General features: G+C 47.0%; 1 protein-coding gene across 3 annotated transcripts in view; it reads right to left on the reverse strand.

Moving 5' to 3' along the window:
- Positions 1–289: 289 nt before the first annotated feature.
- The window catches only part of TTYH3 (tweety family member 3), a 75,826-nt gene continuing 58,157 nt past the window's right edge, over positions 290–17,958 (reverse strand). Inside the window, exons 9-15 of one of the 3 annotated variants that reach the window (XM_059861777.1) lie at positions 17,476–17,568; positions 17,265–17,357; positions 16,432–16,568; positions 14,374–14,550; positions 13,406–13,481; positions 11,235–11,336; positions 290–5,957 (exon numbers count right to left, since the gene is read on the reverse strand). In XM_059861777.1, the coding sequence (XP_059717760.1) occupies positions 11,256–11,336; positions 13,406–13,481; positions 14,374–14,550; positions 16,432–16,568; positions 17,265–17,357; positions 17,476–17,568 (657 nt within the window). In that variant the 3' untranslated portion in view covers positions 290–5,957; positions 11,235–11,255. The remainder of the gene's footprint in view (positions 5,958–11,234; positions 11,337–13,405; positions 13,482–14,373; positions 14,551–16,431; positions 16,569–17,264; positions 17,358–17,475; positions 17,569–17,958) is intronic. The other 2 variants (XM_059861778.1, XM_059861779.1) reach the window with 2 other exon arrangements.

The raw sequence follows: 17,958 nt of genomic DNA on the forward strand, positions 1-17,958 counted from the left end.
TGACAGGGCTGAGCTGGTGGGGCACCATCCCAGGACATTTTTCCACATTTCTTCCACTTGTGCTGGTGGAAATGAGCCACTTGTGTTTCCTGCTGCTCCAGTGGGGAATAATCAAAGCAGCAGAGGGGCCCCAAGGGGTTCAAACTCTCTGGGCACAGGAGAACATCTCCCAGGCTGATGTGTCCCACGGCTGCTGCAGCATCTCCTGCCCCAGGTGCAAGGACATCCCCACTGCAGCCACCAGCCCCACACCCCTCTGGGAGAAAACACAGATCAATAAGCAGGAACAGTGGTTTTAAATCGTTTATTTTTAAAACATGAAACCCAAGCTGAATAGAAACCACAGATATTACATTTAGGTTTTTTTGTTTAGTATTTGCAAACCAAAAAGTTACAGTAAAAAATAGCTACGTTACAATCAAGAGAACTACAGAATTAAAAGTAAAGATACAAAAATGGGCTCAATCCTCTTTAATCTTCACAATTTAAAAACATTTTGGGTAAGTGCAGGAACACTTGAAAGAAACTAGCAGGTCCGAAGTTTAAAAAAAAATTATATATATTTATATATTATATATGTATATAAAGTGGTATGATATACAACCATTATGGTTAAGAAGAAAAAAAAACCAAACAAACAAAACAGAGAAGTTACAAAAAGGCCAGGTACATGTTCACCATTAGGTTTCTGTGCACAGTGTCCAAGAAAATAAACTTCCCTCTGAATGATGTGAATAAAACTCATGGGGCCTCCCGTTACCAAGGGACCTGAGGCACACGACGTGACAGCTGGGCAGCTGCACCCAGGGCAGAGGACAATGGAAGAAATGAGGCTTTTCTGGGTCTTCAGCAGCCTCCTGGGCAGAGGCCACTGGAGAAGTCTTGGTGTGTGAGATTAGAGGAGGAACAGGAAGGAAGGAGTTGGGAATTGCATAGTGAGGAGCAATGTGGTATCAAATATGCAGAGCACCTAAGAGCTTCATGCTACAGTTATCCTCTTTAGGAAAGGAGTATTTTGAACTTTCTGGTTGTACATCAATTTATGTTCCACTTTGTTCGTGCAGCCACAGGGGCTGGGTGAGCACCTGGGAGCTCCAGGCCACCAGTAACCCATCCCTCATCTCCCAGCTGGGCAGCACACTCACCATCATGGCTTGGCAGGGATCCCACACACCCCCTGACAGCACAAACCACTTGTCAGCCATCTAGGAACTGCTATAAAACATCCCATGCTCCTGCTGGGCCTCCTGGGCTGCCTAGGGAAGCCATCTATAGCACACACACAAATTTTGGGAAAGGGAGGTAGGCTGTGGTGAAGGGAGGTACAGACCAAGCCTTGGCTCTGTCTCAAGGCATGAGATCTGCTCCTCAGCACCTCCCTGGAGGGCTTTTCCCTCCCACCCAGAGGTGCTCACAGAGTGGCACTGACACACTTGCTGCTCCTTGGAGCCCAGGCAGGAACAAAGACAGCTCCAAAGACAGCTCCTCTCCCGAGCTCAGGGGAAACCCACCCACCTCACCTCCTCTGGAACTGGGGGGTGGCAGGGACCAGCAAGCCAAGACACTTCTCTCTTCTTCAAAGGGCTCAGAATGGAATTTCAGTGGCTGCTGGGAGGGAGAGAAGGGGGCACCAGAAGTGAAGCCTGGGCTTGCTCCCACAGGTACCTGGACCTTGATCTGGGGGCACCCATCCACTCCTGCCTCCCACCACCCTGCAGCACCCACAGCTCTCGTGAGCAATGGCTGAGCAGCTCCCTGAGAAGTGGTTTAACTCTCAGAAAGGCCAAACTTCTCACGTAGTTTCAGGGAACTGCTGTGGAAATCCTGACTTAGGATCACTTAAAACCCCATGCACTGTGTCCCCCTCAAAGCACTCAAATGAGCATCCCTTGCATCTTGGCTGAGATGACTGTACACGGAAAATCAACACCTATCAAATGGAGAAAACTTAAAAAGGACAGGAGGGGAAGGGAGCACTCCATCCTTCACATTTGGATACATGGATGCACGCTAAAAATCTTAGCTTGAACCCTTTTATCAGCACACAAAATGAACTCAGTTTAATAATACATACAGGATACAAACACTACAGTTATAATTCCCAAGACAGCACAAGAAATTCACAGCCGAGTCTTGATTTGATTTCCTTTACAATTACAATGCAGTCTTGAACACTGGACACAAGAGTCCAACATGCTATTTACATTTCACATTGTGGAGATGTTTGTGTGCTTGGAAGAGTTCTCAGTTCCAAAAGAAAGTGTCATTCACACATGATGATGCAGTGGAAATAAACCAAGCCAACCAGACAAGCCAATGACCACATTTGTGCTTCTGAAAAGGTAACATGAAGTGTCTTCATCGATGCAGTCACCTTCCACCGGACAAGCTGCCATCCACTCTGCAGTCAGCGAGGTGTCCAGAGGCCAATCTCAGCTCCTCCAACTTCTGGACCCTTTTTCTAGCAACCAGCAACATGAGAATTGTCCAATAAGGTCAGCCAGGACACACCAAGTGATATGGCCTCGGCGTTTTGTCACATTAAAAACAGAGAGACACGATGGAAGAGAGAGAAGTCTCTACAGCTTTACCTCCTGCAGCTTGAAGAGTTTGGACTCCCTCAACCATGAATGCCATCCAGAACAGATGAGTCTTTGCCAGATAGCACCTGCTGTTCACCCGAGAGGGAGGCACAGAGTCTGGGAGATCTTGGCTTTTCTAAGTCCCCTCCTCAGACTGAATGTGACCATATGGATGAGACTGATTATGTCGCAGCCATAAGAATAGGCAAAGGCCATCTGTTCTTCAGCAGATCCATTCAGACCAGCCTGCAGAAATGCCACACTGTTGCTCAAGGTTCCAGTAAAACAAAAAAAAAAGGAAAAAAACCCCAAAAAGTAGTAGTAATAATAATAATAAACCAAAAGAAACCCATTAGTCTGTGTTTCCTATCCAGCGCTCTGCACAGCATGCAGCGGGGCAGCAGAGTTCCAGGATGCTTTACAAAAGTGCAATATCCATGTCAAGTAAAGGAAGTGCTGGCTGGACACAGGTACACTGCTCACACCGCAGTCACGTTGTGCTGGCCTCCAGAGAGCAAAATGTTATCTCCATAACATTCTTTCCAGTTACATGTTGAAGTCACAGAGCACGTATCTCCACAGCTGTGCCTTGCTGCGAGCCCCAAACACTGTCAGGAGTTGTTCTGGGTGTTGGAAGTGGCTGTGCCAGACCTTGGAAGGAAGCAGATCAAGGTGGCTGCTCTGCTAGATGCTGCAAACAAAGGCTCACTCCCGTTCCTGGGTGGCACAGACAATGCCACGGCGACAACTCAGACCCAGCCCAAAGCGCAGTCACACGCAGGTTCAGGGTGCATTCTGTGCACAGAGAGGTTGGTACACAGAAGCACTTGTTTTCACAGGGCTCCCCACACCCTGCAGCCTCCAAAACACTTGTCTTCCACCAGTAGGACTGGGCCACAGATTTCAGGGCAGCTCCCCTAAAATTGATAATGTGAGTAGCAATCGGAGCACATCCTTGCATGGAGGGATGATGGCAGAACAACTCAGTCTTAATAAGGATTATATGGCTCTTGATTCTTTCTTCAGAAGGAGGGAAAGGTTGGGGTTCCCCCAGAGAACAGTTGGGTGCTTGGGGCCCTGCAAGATCACCTCACCACACCCTGCACACCCACAGCTCCTGGTAGGCTCTCAGACAGGAGGGAAACCCTGGGGCTCGTGAGCCACAGTGTCCCTCCATCCCACCTGTGACCAAGTTCCCTGCCCTTGTTATTTGATAAAACAGAGGTAATGTTTCAGTGTGAAGCCCATCCAATGTGTCTGAAAGGGCATACTCAGTCCTGAGCAAGAACATCCTGCTTCCAGAGATTTATGGTGAAGAGTGAAGCTTATTCCAAACCCTTCTCCTCCTGTCTGTGTGGTGATGCCTCCTCCCTGTCTCACACTCCTTCGAATGGTAACAGCTGGCCTTGCAGTTTAGTAGTGGTTTCTATCTTAAGAGGAGTCTCAAAGCTTGCTGTGCCACAGAGCTGGTACCATTTCCCAGTGGATCCCTCCAGCCTGTTTAGCTGTCTGCCAGGAGCAGCTCCCACCTCACTGCAAGAAGGCAACTGACTTGAGTAAAGGCAGGTTGGTAATTCTGTGCCCCAAGCTGCAAACGTGGGGTAAACAGACACCAGTCTGAACATCACTGAGGTGACAATGAACTGCCTCTGCCAACGGCTCCACTCCAGTTTGAGAGATGTTTCCCACTCAATTTCCTCTGCCAGTTATTTAATAAAATGCTCAGCAGCTCTGCTAAGATGCCCCTACTAAGAGGTAAAAAGACAAAAAGGAACATTGTAGTTACCCTAGTGAAAGGGCAGTAGTTGACAGCACCTCCCAGGAGGCAGTCTCCTCTTGCAGCAGGAAGCTGCCAGTGCCCTTTGGAGCACTGCTCTTCAGTGGGAAGTACAGCACCAGTGAAGGATGTTGCCCTCTGCAGGCACCCAGCTGCCCCTTTTGCAAGCCTTGTTCTGCCTCACGTCCAGAAAATGCCTTACATGTGCATTAGTATGGTCAGATAGTGGTTAGCAATGTGCCTTTGAAAACAAAACAAAATAGAATAAAATAGAGATCTGTTCTGACAGTCACAATGTTGTCAAGGGTTTTGGACTCTAAACACAGAAGGTACACCGACAATCTTGTGAGTTTGGTAGGAATGAGGCTCCAAAAACCTCCTTCAATGCCATTTCAGCAACCCTGTGCTGCAGATTATGGTTTATAAAAAAGGAAAAAAAGAAAGTCCAGCAGAGTTCACACGTCATTCCCAGGTGGAGAGCTTGCACTTGCTATAAATCCATTGGTGCTTCCAATTTCTCTTGCTTTTGCAAGCTGACTGTCCCGTAAGATCTAGCATCAGAGAGCCAAAACTCTTCAGTGCAAAAATACCTCCCATAAAGTCTTAAAAGTCTTTCCCTGGAAAAATTTGGCACCAAGTGAGTGGCTGGCTCCTGTTTGATCTGTGTCAGCCTAGGAAAGGCAGCACCCAGAATACCATCTGCAAATACCTGGGCTTCCCTGGTGGAGCAGAGAGGTCAGCTCCAGAGCAGCAGACAGGGAAACTGACTGGTGCTGGGCTCCCCTGCTCCTCCTCAAGAATTCACATAGAAATACAGAGGGAAAGAAAAAGGCATTTTCTTAATGGACTTAAAAAAAAAAAAAAAAGCTAACCAGGGTAGTGAGATGGTTTGCTCTTCTGGAGCAAATTCCAGTGGATATGCAGTGACAGCCTGAGGCAGGAGCTCCCTCCTCCCTCAGCCAGGGCAGTGCACCAGAGGATTCCCACCAGATGCTGAGCTGTGCATTCCCCAGCATTCCCTCGTTGCACACCAGCCACAGGCACCCAGTGCTGCTTCTTCAGGGTCTGACAGGCTGCTGGTCCCACTGCAGAAGTGAAGAAGATCTACCAGCATCTTTCACCAAGTTCCTCTTGGAACAGCACGGGGGAAGAAGGGGGCAGAAGATATTCCCCCCCTGCTCCTGCCAGGCTGCTCTGGTGAGCTGGCCCAGGGGCTGGGGGCCCAGGTTCCTGCCCAGGTGCTGTCAGCTGCTGGCCAGCACACGTTTGCTCTCTTGTACTACAGGGTGAAGGCTTAAATTCAAAAGGAGCTTCCACTCAGTGGCCAGGTACCAGGTTGGAAGGGTGGTCTGGACTGGAGAAACAGAAGGAGCTGCACTAGATTTTGGGCAGAACAGCAGGATTGTTCTACAAGGACAGCACAGGGGCACAGCAGTTGGCACATTGTTTAGTCTGACTGCACGTGTGGGTTTTGTTTTTTGTTTTTGTTTTTTGTTTTTTTTGCTTTTTGCTTTTGCTTTTTCATTTTAATGCACACTGCCAGCATCTGGACGAGGTTGGTTGGTGGCGAGGTATTTGGCTCTCATGCTGGAGGTGTACTGGAGAAAGAAAAGACAAGACAAAAAAAAACAAAACAAACAAACAGAAAGTTAAGTCAGAATGACTAATGTCACGATGGAACCACAGATTTCTACCACTTCTCAGCATAACATGGTGTGTGTTTACAGCAAGCATCTCAAGGAGCTGCTGACTCAGTCTTAAGAGAAAAGTTTCACAAGTCACTGCATAGTTCACTCTGAGTAACATTCTGCCAGTCTGCTGCAGGGGTGCTGGCCAGCTCAGTGCAGATGTGCTGGTGATTTATCCAAGCTCTCTAGAGAAGGAAATCCAATAGTCACTAAGTCAAAACATGACATATGTTGGCTTGGGAGAAGAGAGGGAAATGGGAATGATGCAGATGTAAAAACCCACCCAACACTTTCATCCTCTCTTGGTGATGTTACTGCTTTCAACCATGCCAGAAAAGGAGGTTGAAAAGAAAATGGGTGCTCACTGCATCTCCACATTGCATTTTATAGAAGACTGCACGTGCCACGGATGGGCAGCTTGAAAGAAAAGCGAGGAATAAATGATTTATGCCAAGAAAGAACAGACCCTATCAGGCTGGAAACAGGCTGCCATCAAACAGGATGATATCAGCAAGTTATCAGGTGGGAGACAGCCCACTGTGGTTTGGGATCCAAGCTGTGCCCTGTGCAGCAGCAGATGAGACTCCAGCGTGGGGGTGAGAAGAGCAAGTCACAAAGATGAAGGTTAGTTTGATTTGGAGGTGGGGGTGCTGTTCTCATTCCCTTTTTTATTCTAAGCAAGGTAATCCAAACCAGCTCCCAGAAGCTACTGAGGTAACATGTATCATTCAGCTTTGAATAATGAGCTGAAAAACATGTGAATAAAATCCAGCAGTAAGAACAGAACTTTGCCTCTTTATGCCAATGTGTTTGATACCTTCTGGGTTCTGCTACCACAATATTAACAACCAAGCAATGAGGACAGACATTTCATTCCTCTTTTTATACCCTCTGGAGCCTGAATAATTCTATAATATCCACAGCTTACTTCCCAAGAGTGCTCTTCAGCATTCTGACTTTTTATCACCTCTTAAACCAAACCACATAAAATAGCCAGTTAAGCTGGCAGAGACAACTGAAAGGCAGTTCCACACCAGGAGGTATGATTTATCTTGCCCACTGGGAAAGAACATTATGAGGCATCTTTAGGCTCTCAAAAGCTCAGCTGTCCACAGGGGTTTTCAGAGAATTAACAGTATTTTATCAGTTTTCCCTCAAAGACTGACCTGGGTTGAACCTCTGCACAATAGAAGAGAGAAACTGCTCCTCTGGCAGAGCTGATCCCAGCAGCACAAGATGAAGACACCTGTGGCTTACCTGCACACTCAGCTTTTTGTGTCTTCCATAATTGGAAAACTTTTTTCAGAACATGGATCTTAATATAAAACTCTGGCCCAGAAATGGCATCTATATTTAGAAGACAAAGGGTACATCTGTTCTTTCTAAGATGTATTTTTTGTCAGTGAGAGGGCAAAAGATAGAAAATAGCAAGCTGAGCTACTTTAAGGACAATAATCTATACAGTTTATTAAAGGTGATTACTGTTTCAGAAATAAAGTTTAGGGTGTTATTAATACATAGGAGAATAACCCAACAGGCTCAGAGAGGTTTAAAAGTCAAAGAACTTTCTCACAGAGTAAGTAGGGCACATTGCAGGTAGTGCAAGGCTGAAATTACCAGCCTGATAAGAAGAGGGCCTTAGAGGAAAAAATGTATTTGAGTGCTCATTTTCCATTTGCATTCTCTGTAGTGACATGTGATAGGAGATGAGTATGAACAGAGAACTTTTCCAGGTGCTAAAGTTTTTTAAGAAGCATTTAGAAAAAAAAAAAATCTCAGATAAAGGAAGGTTATTGAGCATTTTTCTGGATTAGTCATATGGGTTCAGCACACAACATGCAATATAAACTCTCTTTAAAGCATTAAAATCAAGGGGACCACTTGATGAATTGCATTTCAAAGATGTACAAAGTACACCTATCATGGTGGGAGAAGTTGAAAAGAATTCCCTCCTTCCTCCAAAAAGAAAAGACCCCACAGTTGTTTAAGTGTCACTAAAACAAAGTAACCAGGAACACAAGATCTGGAGAGTCGAGCAGAGAGTATTTGACATTCAAACCTACCTGCAAATCCACCACAAGGAACAAATCAAGACTCAGAGTAGTCAGAGTTAGGGCTGATGTTCTCTCCTTAACTGAGGGTTTTTGCACCTTTGTACCTCTTCCCAGCTCAGCTGAACCAGTTAAGTGTATTTTTAATGACCATGGGAAGTGTGACAGAAACCTGGCAGCACAGAGCCCACACTCCACTGTGCACCTCTCGCAGCACAGCTCTGTCAGAGTGCTCTGGGTCAGCCACAGCATCACCCTCCAGGTACAACTGCTTTCTCCACGTGCTGCAGCCCTTCCTCAAGTCCTTCTCTGCATCCTCTGCTGGGAAGCAGAGGAAAGATGCTGTGGAACACACAGGTCCCAACAGCTGGACAGGCCAGCAGATGAAGATGTATCAGCACACACTTGCCCCTTTTGGATATGAAACCAAACTATTTATCCAGAGTTAAAGCAATTAAGTCTTCAGTCGCTTTTAAAAAAATAACTATGGCTTTAACTCCTTTAAAAAGTGACTCTAAAGACAGAAAGCCTGAGCACAATTCAGACCAAGGAGGGCTTGAACTCCACTCTGAGGCCCACAGCTGTCAGGTTCATGGTTGCATTTAGTTTCCTTTAAAGAGGAGCTTTCATAGAAGGTTAAAGAATGCACAATTCAGTCATTCTTCCAGCACGCTCACTGGAAGTACCCATGTGCCTACACACCCTCATTTACCCTTTCAAAAACAGCACAGAGGACAAGTTTCACCCCATACCTCCAGCTCACTGTCAGCTTCCCCAAGAAGGGCACCTGAAAGGGTTCTTGTTACCATTCCTGCTGGTAGCCTGTGCTATTCAGCACAGCACCTCTCAGTCACTTACCAGCCAGCTCCAACAAACACAGCTGATTGCACACAGGGTTATTTTTGTATTTCTCCAAAGAAAATAAAAGTCTCTGCTTCACATTCAGCCTTGTTGAGGGTATAAACTTTCATAGGTGTGGTTTGCCAGCACATACTAGTTAGGCACTTAACACACATAGCCTGGGCACAAAGGAATCATTGGCTGAAAAAAACCCTATTTTTAAGGAATGATCAGTTTCTTTCAGAGGCCATAAATTCTACTGACTCCTGTGAAATCCATGAGTACTTCACAGCTAACTGAGCTATGCTGAAAGATCACTTTCCATATGAAACCATGACTGGGTACAAACCATTTACTATTCGTGGTTTAAAACCCACGTGAATTTCTCTTGAGCTACCCTGACTTTGATTTCCTGCCAGAGCTGTTCAGGTAATGCAATAAAGACCAAAGTTTCTGGATTCAAGTTCTGAAAGGTTGATCTCAAACAGCTAGAGCACAGTAAACACAGAGGGTTTGGTGTTATTATGTATGGGAGGTACAAGATGCAGGGAAACAGCTAATTCTAGCCAGTGGGCTCTGAATTCAAAGGGACTTAAGTCTTTCAAGTCAAAAGAACAGAGCTTCTGTTGGTTTTGTTTGTTTTTAGAGCCCTGGAAAGAATGCAGTGCCTTTTCCATAGCCCTTCAGCCAGCCACATGAAGCTCGGGTGGGACCAGAGATAAACAGAAGACAGTGCAGACTGGGATCAGGTCATGCTCCAGCCCAGGCATTTCAAGTCTAGAATGAAAGCCCGAGAATTTCCCCACCCTCACCAATATTTTATTTCATGGAACAGATCCATCTAACATTGCTACAATACCACCTACAGGAACAGCAAAGCAGAAACCCCACCACAAGCTAAGGCCCAGGAGCAGTCTTAGCAAGACTTAAGACTGGAGAAAGCTGTGAGCCTTTCAAGGGTGCTGGCACCATGCTTCAGACAAGGTTGTTGGCATTCATGCACCGTGGCAGAGGCATCAAGACACCCCATCCAGCCCCTCCCCAGGCAGGCAGGCAGGCAGAGAGCAAGGAGCAGCAGGGATGCAGACCAAGCACCAACAGAACAGAAAGGAATCCAGTGCAAGGCTGAGAGAAGTGCCAAGAAGAAGAAGAAGAAGAAGAAGCAGAGAAGAAGGAACAGCAGCAGCTTTATGGACATGTATTTCTGGGAAGAGAATGACAAGATATGACAGCCAAAAGCAAAGGGCTCCCTGTTCCCACTGGAGCCAGCACCTCCCTGGCACTGTGCAGTTCCCTTGAAGAAGCACTGTCCTTCACACCACCTGAGCTGTCTGGTAGTCCTAATCACACCCTGTATTTAAGCAAGCTAATAACCCCCAAAAATGCAGACCACCTCCTCTTTCTTTGTCATGAGGGAGGAAACATTGGCTGTCTTGGAGAGCACCAGCAACTGCAGCCCATGAGGAATGCAGACAGTGAAATGGTACTAGGAGGGCCCTGCTCACACAGTCTGTGGGACATGGATGGCATGATTTGGACACACACAGAACAAACAAAACAGTAAAAGGTTTTGAAACAGAATGAAATAGATCTTAGTGATTATATGTGGACCATTAAGGAAGCTTTTTTCTTAAAATTTGCTCCTTTCTGACCTTAAACGTGAGGATAAAAGGAAAAGCTGCACACAGATCTGACAGGCAATTAAGTAACTCTTCAGGACAGTTTAAAATTAAAAATCCTACAACTGAGCTAAAAGCTTGTGGCAGGTTGGTATTGATGGGTTTGGGTGTTATGACCCCTAAGGGCAAACAGAACAGCAGCAGGGCTCAAGGAGAGCCAAAAGCTGAATTAAGACAACCATTCCTGACTGAAGCGCTGCTAGATTGGTTCTCTTTACTCCTAGAGAATGGCTTCTTGTGATGGGAGGACTTCTGTGCTGCTTTTCAAGTGCAAGGTTACTCCTACATTTGAGCAGCACTCAGCACTTGGTGTTGGAGCTGTCCTGAAGTGTGGGATCCAAGCTGAAGCTGCTGTGAGGTTTTTGTGAGGCACGGGCACCTGTACCCCTCACAAGGTGCACCAGAAGCCTCCAGAAGGTCGATACTGCTCCTCCAGTCTGCACCAGAGCCAAAACGGATTTCCACTTTCACCCTTGGCAGGAGGGAATGGGGTGGGAGGTGCAGAGGGAGGGAATGTGAAGAAATAAAGGCACTGGCCTGGGATAAAGAGTGCAGGGATGAAGGGAGCGGTTGGGAGTGGAGAGGGGGTTGAGCAGGAAGGACCTTGGTTGCAGTACCTGTTCCATCTGCGGGCGCTGTTACCAGTATGTCCGTGCACTGTCCGAGGGCTTAAGCTGCCAGCTCATATGGCTGCTACTGTCCATGGCAGCCAAATACAACTGTGATGACGCAAGAAAGAGAGAGAAAAAGAGAGTGCAGCCTCAACGTGCATGAAAAACACAGTGCAAGCAAGTGAAACCCTGGTGTGTGCCAGCGACAAGGTGGGCTCTACCACCCTAAGGGGATATCCCTGTGGCAAGAAGGAGAAATCAGAAGGAATGAGAGAAGGAAAAACACAAACAAACGAACAAAAAGCCAGGAAAAGTAACGGACAAACAATGCGGCAGGATCATCACGTCTAAGTTTTCACCATCTGTTCACAGAAAGCTAAATGGAATAGGTCAGCCCTGACTGCCCACTGGACATAACCTGCTTGGATGGTTATCTCCCTCTCCTCCCTCCCAAAAAGAGGCAGGGATGTGTGCTTTGGTATTCCCTTTTTGTCTCTCTCCTCCCACAGACAATTTGCTATGAAAAGTCACCATTCCTTCTGCCTCAGTACAGTCTCAGCCACCTGCTACGGAGAGCTGCAAATACAAAAATCCCAGAAAAGCCTTTCCCTGTCGCCTGCCAATATGAGAATAGAAAGCATTTTTCTCCTCTCCACTGCCTGTCTACTAGATCCCTCCAGGAAACACTTTTACCTTGTAGCCTGGTTCCTTCTCTCATCTGGGGGAAGCTCCCTTTTCTATGGGTGCAGTGCTGCTCCCTCATCCTCCCCAGCTCCCGCACTTCCCCACAGCCCACACTGATGGCTGCCAACTCAAGTTACTCTGAAGAAAAAACCCTTTATCTACTCCCAAACCCCAGCCTAAGGCAGCAGGACTCAGATTCCCACTCAGGATATTGACACAAACAGCTACTGAAGAACCAGGGAACTTCTTGCCTCACTCCCGCCCCGTGGAAGTGAATTTGCTTTCTCTGAAGCAGAAGAGCTGTAGGGCAAGGGGAAGCAGGACATGGAAGGAACATGTGCCCTGGCAGTGGCAAAGGGACAGTGCCCTTCTGGCCCAGGAGACACCAGCAGTGCAGCACGTCAGGGACTCTGCTGAGAGCGGATAACGCGACCAGAGCTCGCGATCGGAGCACGGGGCAGGAAACCTCTTTGGGAAGGGTGGAAGAGGTCTGGCCAAGGACAGAGACAAGGATCAACTCTGCACATTCCCACTTCCTCTACAGCAAGATGAACTGGTCCTCTTGAAGTGAAAGCATGAATGGCATGCCCTCATTTCCACCACAATTCCTACTCCTTCGTCCGCCAACCTCCTCTTCCTCCCCTTCCCATCAATTTGAACCAGGCACCACAGAGTGTGTTTTCTTTACCTACACCTGAAGACTGGTTGGTCATTAGGCATTTTACTACTCATCCTCTGTAATCACACCACCAAGTTAGTGAGCACTGGGATGGCATGTTCTCCAGGTTCTGCTGTAAATCAGGCTCACAGGATCCAGTGAGGGAGGGCAAGATGCAATTAGCTCTTACCCAGACATGAAGACAAGCCCATGTTTTAACCAGCATACAGAAATGGCTATCAGGCCACTCCAAATACCAAAACCTTCCATGAAAGTTTCTTTTTTTCCTCCATAGGAAATTAAATACAAAAATAGATTTCAAAGAAAGTAAAACAGTTGTGAAAGAAAGATTTAAAAAAAAAAATCTCAACAAAAAAATAATACAGGTTTCATCCTACCATCTCTTTAGGGCAGATTAAGGAGAGAGGTTCAGCAATAACTCTGAATTTACAGTTTGAACAAGTTTCTTTTTAAATTTGAGGAACCAATGGCACAGATAGCAAGAACACTGCATGCAAGTGAATCATCCTGCTGAAGTCACCCATCAAGATACTCATGCACTTCAGTGGTGGCAGGACTGGGCCCATAGGATTACCAGTGTTAATTGACTGAGTTTTATTTAGTCTTTTTGTGTGCAATGTCCAAAGTAGCATAGCAGGGTTTTATTCTCCATGGCAGGTGAGACACACACAGCTTGTCTGTTCAAGCTGCTGCCATTTATGGGCCAGATCCTGTGTTTGGCTGCACAATCAGCTCCCTTGGGAGTACACAGGAGTGGCAAATGTGTATTCCCCAAAGCTGCTGAAGCAGAGAAGAGCAGTAAAGAGAGACTTACTGAGGGAGGTGGGGACTCCCGGCCAATGAGCGGGGTATTCTCGCAACGGGGGTTCTGGAAATTTGCATTCTGGCTCCTAGGAAAGGAAGACACACATGGTAACGGGGCACTTGCCATGCTTCCCTGGGGAGGGGCTCTGATGGGGACACAGGGCAGAGCATCCTCACCCCCAGAACTACTGTATCAGGTCAGTCTCCTTCAAAGCTTTTCTTACAGGCCAGATGGATCCCCTTTTTCAGATAAGGGCATAAAGCCATCATAATTTTCCTCAGATTGAGCACTATTTTTACATTCTTACTCAGAAGGGCCCACAATGAATCACATCAAGTGATTTAAAAATAGGGCCTTGTGAAAATCTGCCTCCCTGCAGCATCAGAACTGCCAAGTGGCAGAAATGGAGATAAAATGAGGACAACGTCTAAGGGGATAAACAAAATGATGTGGCAGCCCAAAAAAAGATGGGCCCTGATGATAGACCAAATGTAATCAGGGTTAGGCACTTCTGGAGAAAGCTCTGAAGATCCCACCTGGACTAGGTAGCTGAAAACTGCAACAGATGTCAGAGGTGACAGCAAATACTGTAGAAAGAGAGAGCCCACAGGTTTTTTCTTGGCTCTCAGTCTTTTGGGAGGCTTCTGGCAAGACTGCTCTGTGTGAAGAATTAAGTCTTCTGGTGATCAGAATCACTGTGTAATAAGAAGCCCAGGCAATACTTTCCTCCTTCTTTTCTTTAGACATTTTCCTGAGTCCTGGAGCACAAAGCTGTTCCCATTTTGGAGCACGCTGTCCAACCAAACTCCTCCTAGTGCAGCACTTTCAAGCTATCCCCTTCTCCCATTAGATGCCAATCAGAAAACAAAATCCTTGGCTGCTTTTTACCTCTAGGTCAGAAGTGCCAACCCTGCAGCACTGGAGCCAACAGAGATGAGAAGGGAGCCCCGTGGAGAGGCTTCCTTGGGGATACTCACATGTACTCCGTGACGGGAGCATTGCTGACTGTGTGTGCTGCTGCAGGGATGCTGGTCTCACTGCCATAACTACTGCCACAGCTATAGAGGCTGGGCATGTGCACTCTGTACAGATTATCGTGTGTCTGTCTGCTCCCCTGAGCAGCTGATTCTTCTTCCCCATCATCATCTGAGCCTCTGCAAGAAGGAGAAAAAGTTCCTCCTAGAACCCTACAGTGACCCCACGTGTGGGGTTTGCAGGAAACCATGGCAATCCTAGGAACCTCCCAGTCATCTTCCACATCCTCCACGTTCGTGCCCGTTTGGGATGGCTCAGGGTGGCAGCGTGAAGCACAGCCCACACCACAGTGACTCAGCCCTCCCACAGATCCCATCTGGAGGTGCACACTGTGTCATCCCCTCCAGCCTCCCTACAGGCTTCTCAGCAGGGGCTGCAACTGCCCAGCTGTACAACCAGAGGATGGCTACACATCCCAAAATGTACAGCGATAAAAAACCCCACAGACAACAAAAAAGAGAAGCAGTGGGCATGTAGTGCCATGCACCCCACAGAAACACCCTTCAAAACTGCAATCTCTGTCCTTCCATTTCCTGTAGACACGGCCAAAGACCCTTAAGGATAAACCTCTGCAGACTTCTCTGAAGTCCCATTCTGGTGGCAAAGGGTCTGCTTCAGCTTCTAGCAAAAGCACAGCAGTCTTTACAGAGACTAAGTTGCAAAATTTGTGTGTAAAGGCTTTATCTTCTCAAAAATGCCAGGATTTGAAATCAATGGAGAGCAGAACTGTTTGCCAGCTGGTTCCCTCTGCCTTCCCAGAGTATTCTCTTGCCCCTCTGACATAATACACACTGTTGTTTTATCTCCCTAATTAGGGGGTGGAGCACCATGGTCTGAAATATATTTAATCTGTGCTTAAAGCTAGTGAAAGGTTCTACACAGTATGGCCACCACTAGAACCTCCCAGACATCACCTGCAGCTTCTGCACCACACGGTGGCACTGAAGATCGAGGGATTGCAGCCAGCAGAGTCCCTTACAGGCAATAAACCACGACATCCTCCACTTCCCAGAGGGAGGCTGGGGGACAAACGGTGCTCCACAGAATGCAAGAGGGAGCCCTTCAGCTCACAGCAGCAACCTGAGCCTGCTGGGGTTGGCAGGGCAGGCACCCACAGGAGATGCCACCAGACCTTTCTCCATCCATCAGGCAGACTGCCCTGCTCTTCGTGGAAAGGTGTCTGCAGCTGCCTGTGGAAGAGGTGAGCAACCAGCCACAGTCTGAGGGGCTGTTCTGACACTTCCTAAGGCCACTTCTCTGTGGGCATGGCAGGCTGGGCCAGCTCTGGCTTCCTGCTGCTGTTCAGGGCCTTCTATTTTACCACAAAAATCAGGACCACAGAAGAGAATGTGCTGCAGCCTCTTGCTGTTCTGCAAGAGTAGAAAACTCAATGCCATTTAAACAGCTGCCTGTGGTGCAGCAGCCAGCCAGTGAAGCAAAGGTTTGCTAAAGACTCACTGATTAATCTGGTTATCATCATTAACACCAGTGCCAGTTTGCAAGTGCCTCACCTGCCCATGTTGTTGACAACAAGCCAGCTCCTGCTTTCCATTATCTATGCAAGTCAGTCACCTCAGCATGAGCAAAGCTACAAAGGCAGGTGTAAACTGCTTCTTATTCCAATTCTCTTCCCCACAGTAGAACAAATGCCTCAAGACAATGTGAGAGAGTAAGAATTTTACAGAGAGAGCAATAGTTCAAGCATGACCTCTATGTTACAGCTATAATCATTCATCTGACTTGACTCACAGTCCTGCAGTGCACTGAGTGCTCTGCACAGAGTATTCCAGTGCAATAAGGTTCAGATGTTAGTAACAACCACAGCCAGAGCAAAACACAACCTTTTTTTTCCTGTTAGACCTGTGGTTATAAAGCCTCATCCCTCTCACCCCTGGGATCATGTGGGAATGAGCTCCATATGCTCATGGGCACAAATCCAGCAGCTAGTTTTCACTGGGAAAGAGCTCTACAGTGCTCCAGGATCTAAACCCTCTCTGTACCTCTTCTGCTGCCAAGTGTGTGGGACACTGCAGACAATGGAACTGAACATGAGGGCTGTGACAAAGGAGAAGAGAACCAGGTAGATGAGGCCTTCCACTCCATCATAGCAGAATCCTGTCAGAGCCTGGATGTAATCCTGCAGAGGGAAAGGAGCAGAGTTACCACTGAGCTCTTACTCAAAAGCCCTTCTCCAGATTGCACTCTCTGAAACAACTTAGAGACAACACACTCCCTTTTCTAGAGCATATTTCTATTTTAATTTCAGGCACTCAAGTGTTTTTCATAAATGATCTAACCCTTGTTTCCCCTCACAAAGACCAGCTTGGATTTAGACATAGAAATATTTTCAACCGCCCACAGTAAGACTTTAAGAGGAGGAAAAATAAACAGCCCAGGCAAATTTATCCACCCAACTGAAGATACAATATTTTTCATTAAGCCTTTCACCTCCCTCACAGTGTCCCAGGAACAGAAGGATAAACTGTCTGTGTCTCTGCCTTTAGAGGGGCAGTGAGGACAACAGCAAGGCTGTGCTACACTGTCCAAGTGCTCTGCACTCCATGGCAAAGGCAGAAAGTTATTTGTTATACACAAAAAACCTGAAGACCTCTATGGCTGCAGCTTGTAGATGTGTGAAGGCATTTTATCCACCTTCCTGTGGTGAACTTTGAACTCAAAGCTAGCTTGATCCAAATTCTCATTCCCCTTTCTGCTATATTCAATAAGTAAAAAGCTGTTGCAGACTTCCACCAGAGGCTTGGAACTCCAAACTAACACAGGCTCTACACTCCCTTTGCTCTTCCTTAGCTCAAGGCCAGTTACCAAAACTCACCAAATGCAGACTCCTGCAGTCTACCAAAGCTGTCAGCTGCTGCAAGTTGATCTCTGTGGAGTTCAAAACCTCCTGGACCCGAGTAAGATACTCCTGCAAACAACAGGCCATCATCAGTGCAAGGGAATGCTTAGCAGGAGCTGATCCTGGGCTCTGCACAGAGTTGAGGGAAGCCCCAAAGGACAGGGAGAGCAAACTTGAGGAGAGTTACCTTGGAGGTGGGGTGCTCTTTGCTCGCTGACCTCATCAGCTCCAACACATCGTCCTGCATTTCTACCAAAGCCTTGTGGCTTCCTGACAGCTTCTGCTCAACACAAAACATGCAATGTTTCAGCAGTTCAGGCCACAGGGACCAACAGATCTCCTGAAAAGACTGAAATCCTATTTCCCAAATACCAAAGCATCATCTGTATGAATGGTACTAGTTAGAGATGTCCCAACTGACAGGAGTCCAGCTGCAACAGGGTTAAGTTTGACCTTTAGCAAACTGGAAGAAGTACAGACAGAGAGAAGAGGAGAAGGGAAGAACCAAAAGGAAAGAAATCTCAAAAACACAAATCCACAAACAAAGAACAAAATACATACACAAAAAATGTACACACAGCTGGGGCTGGCTCTAGGACAGAAGGGATGGAGAAAGAAAAGACACAAAGCACTCAAGTTCTCACCACAGAACACAGCTGGATTTTTTTAC

Source organism: Haemorhous mexicanus, chromosome 17, assembly GCF_027477595.1.
Source record: "Haemorhous mexicanus isolate bHaeMex1 chromosome 17, bHaeMex1.pri, whole genome shotgun sequence".
Classification (NCBI taxonomy): domain Eukaryota; kingdom Metazoa; phylum Chordata; class Aves; order Passeriformes; family Fringillidae; genus Haemorhous; species Haemorhous mexicanus.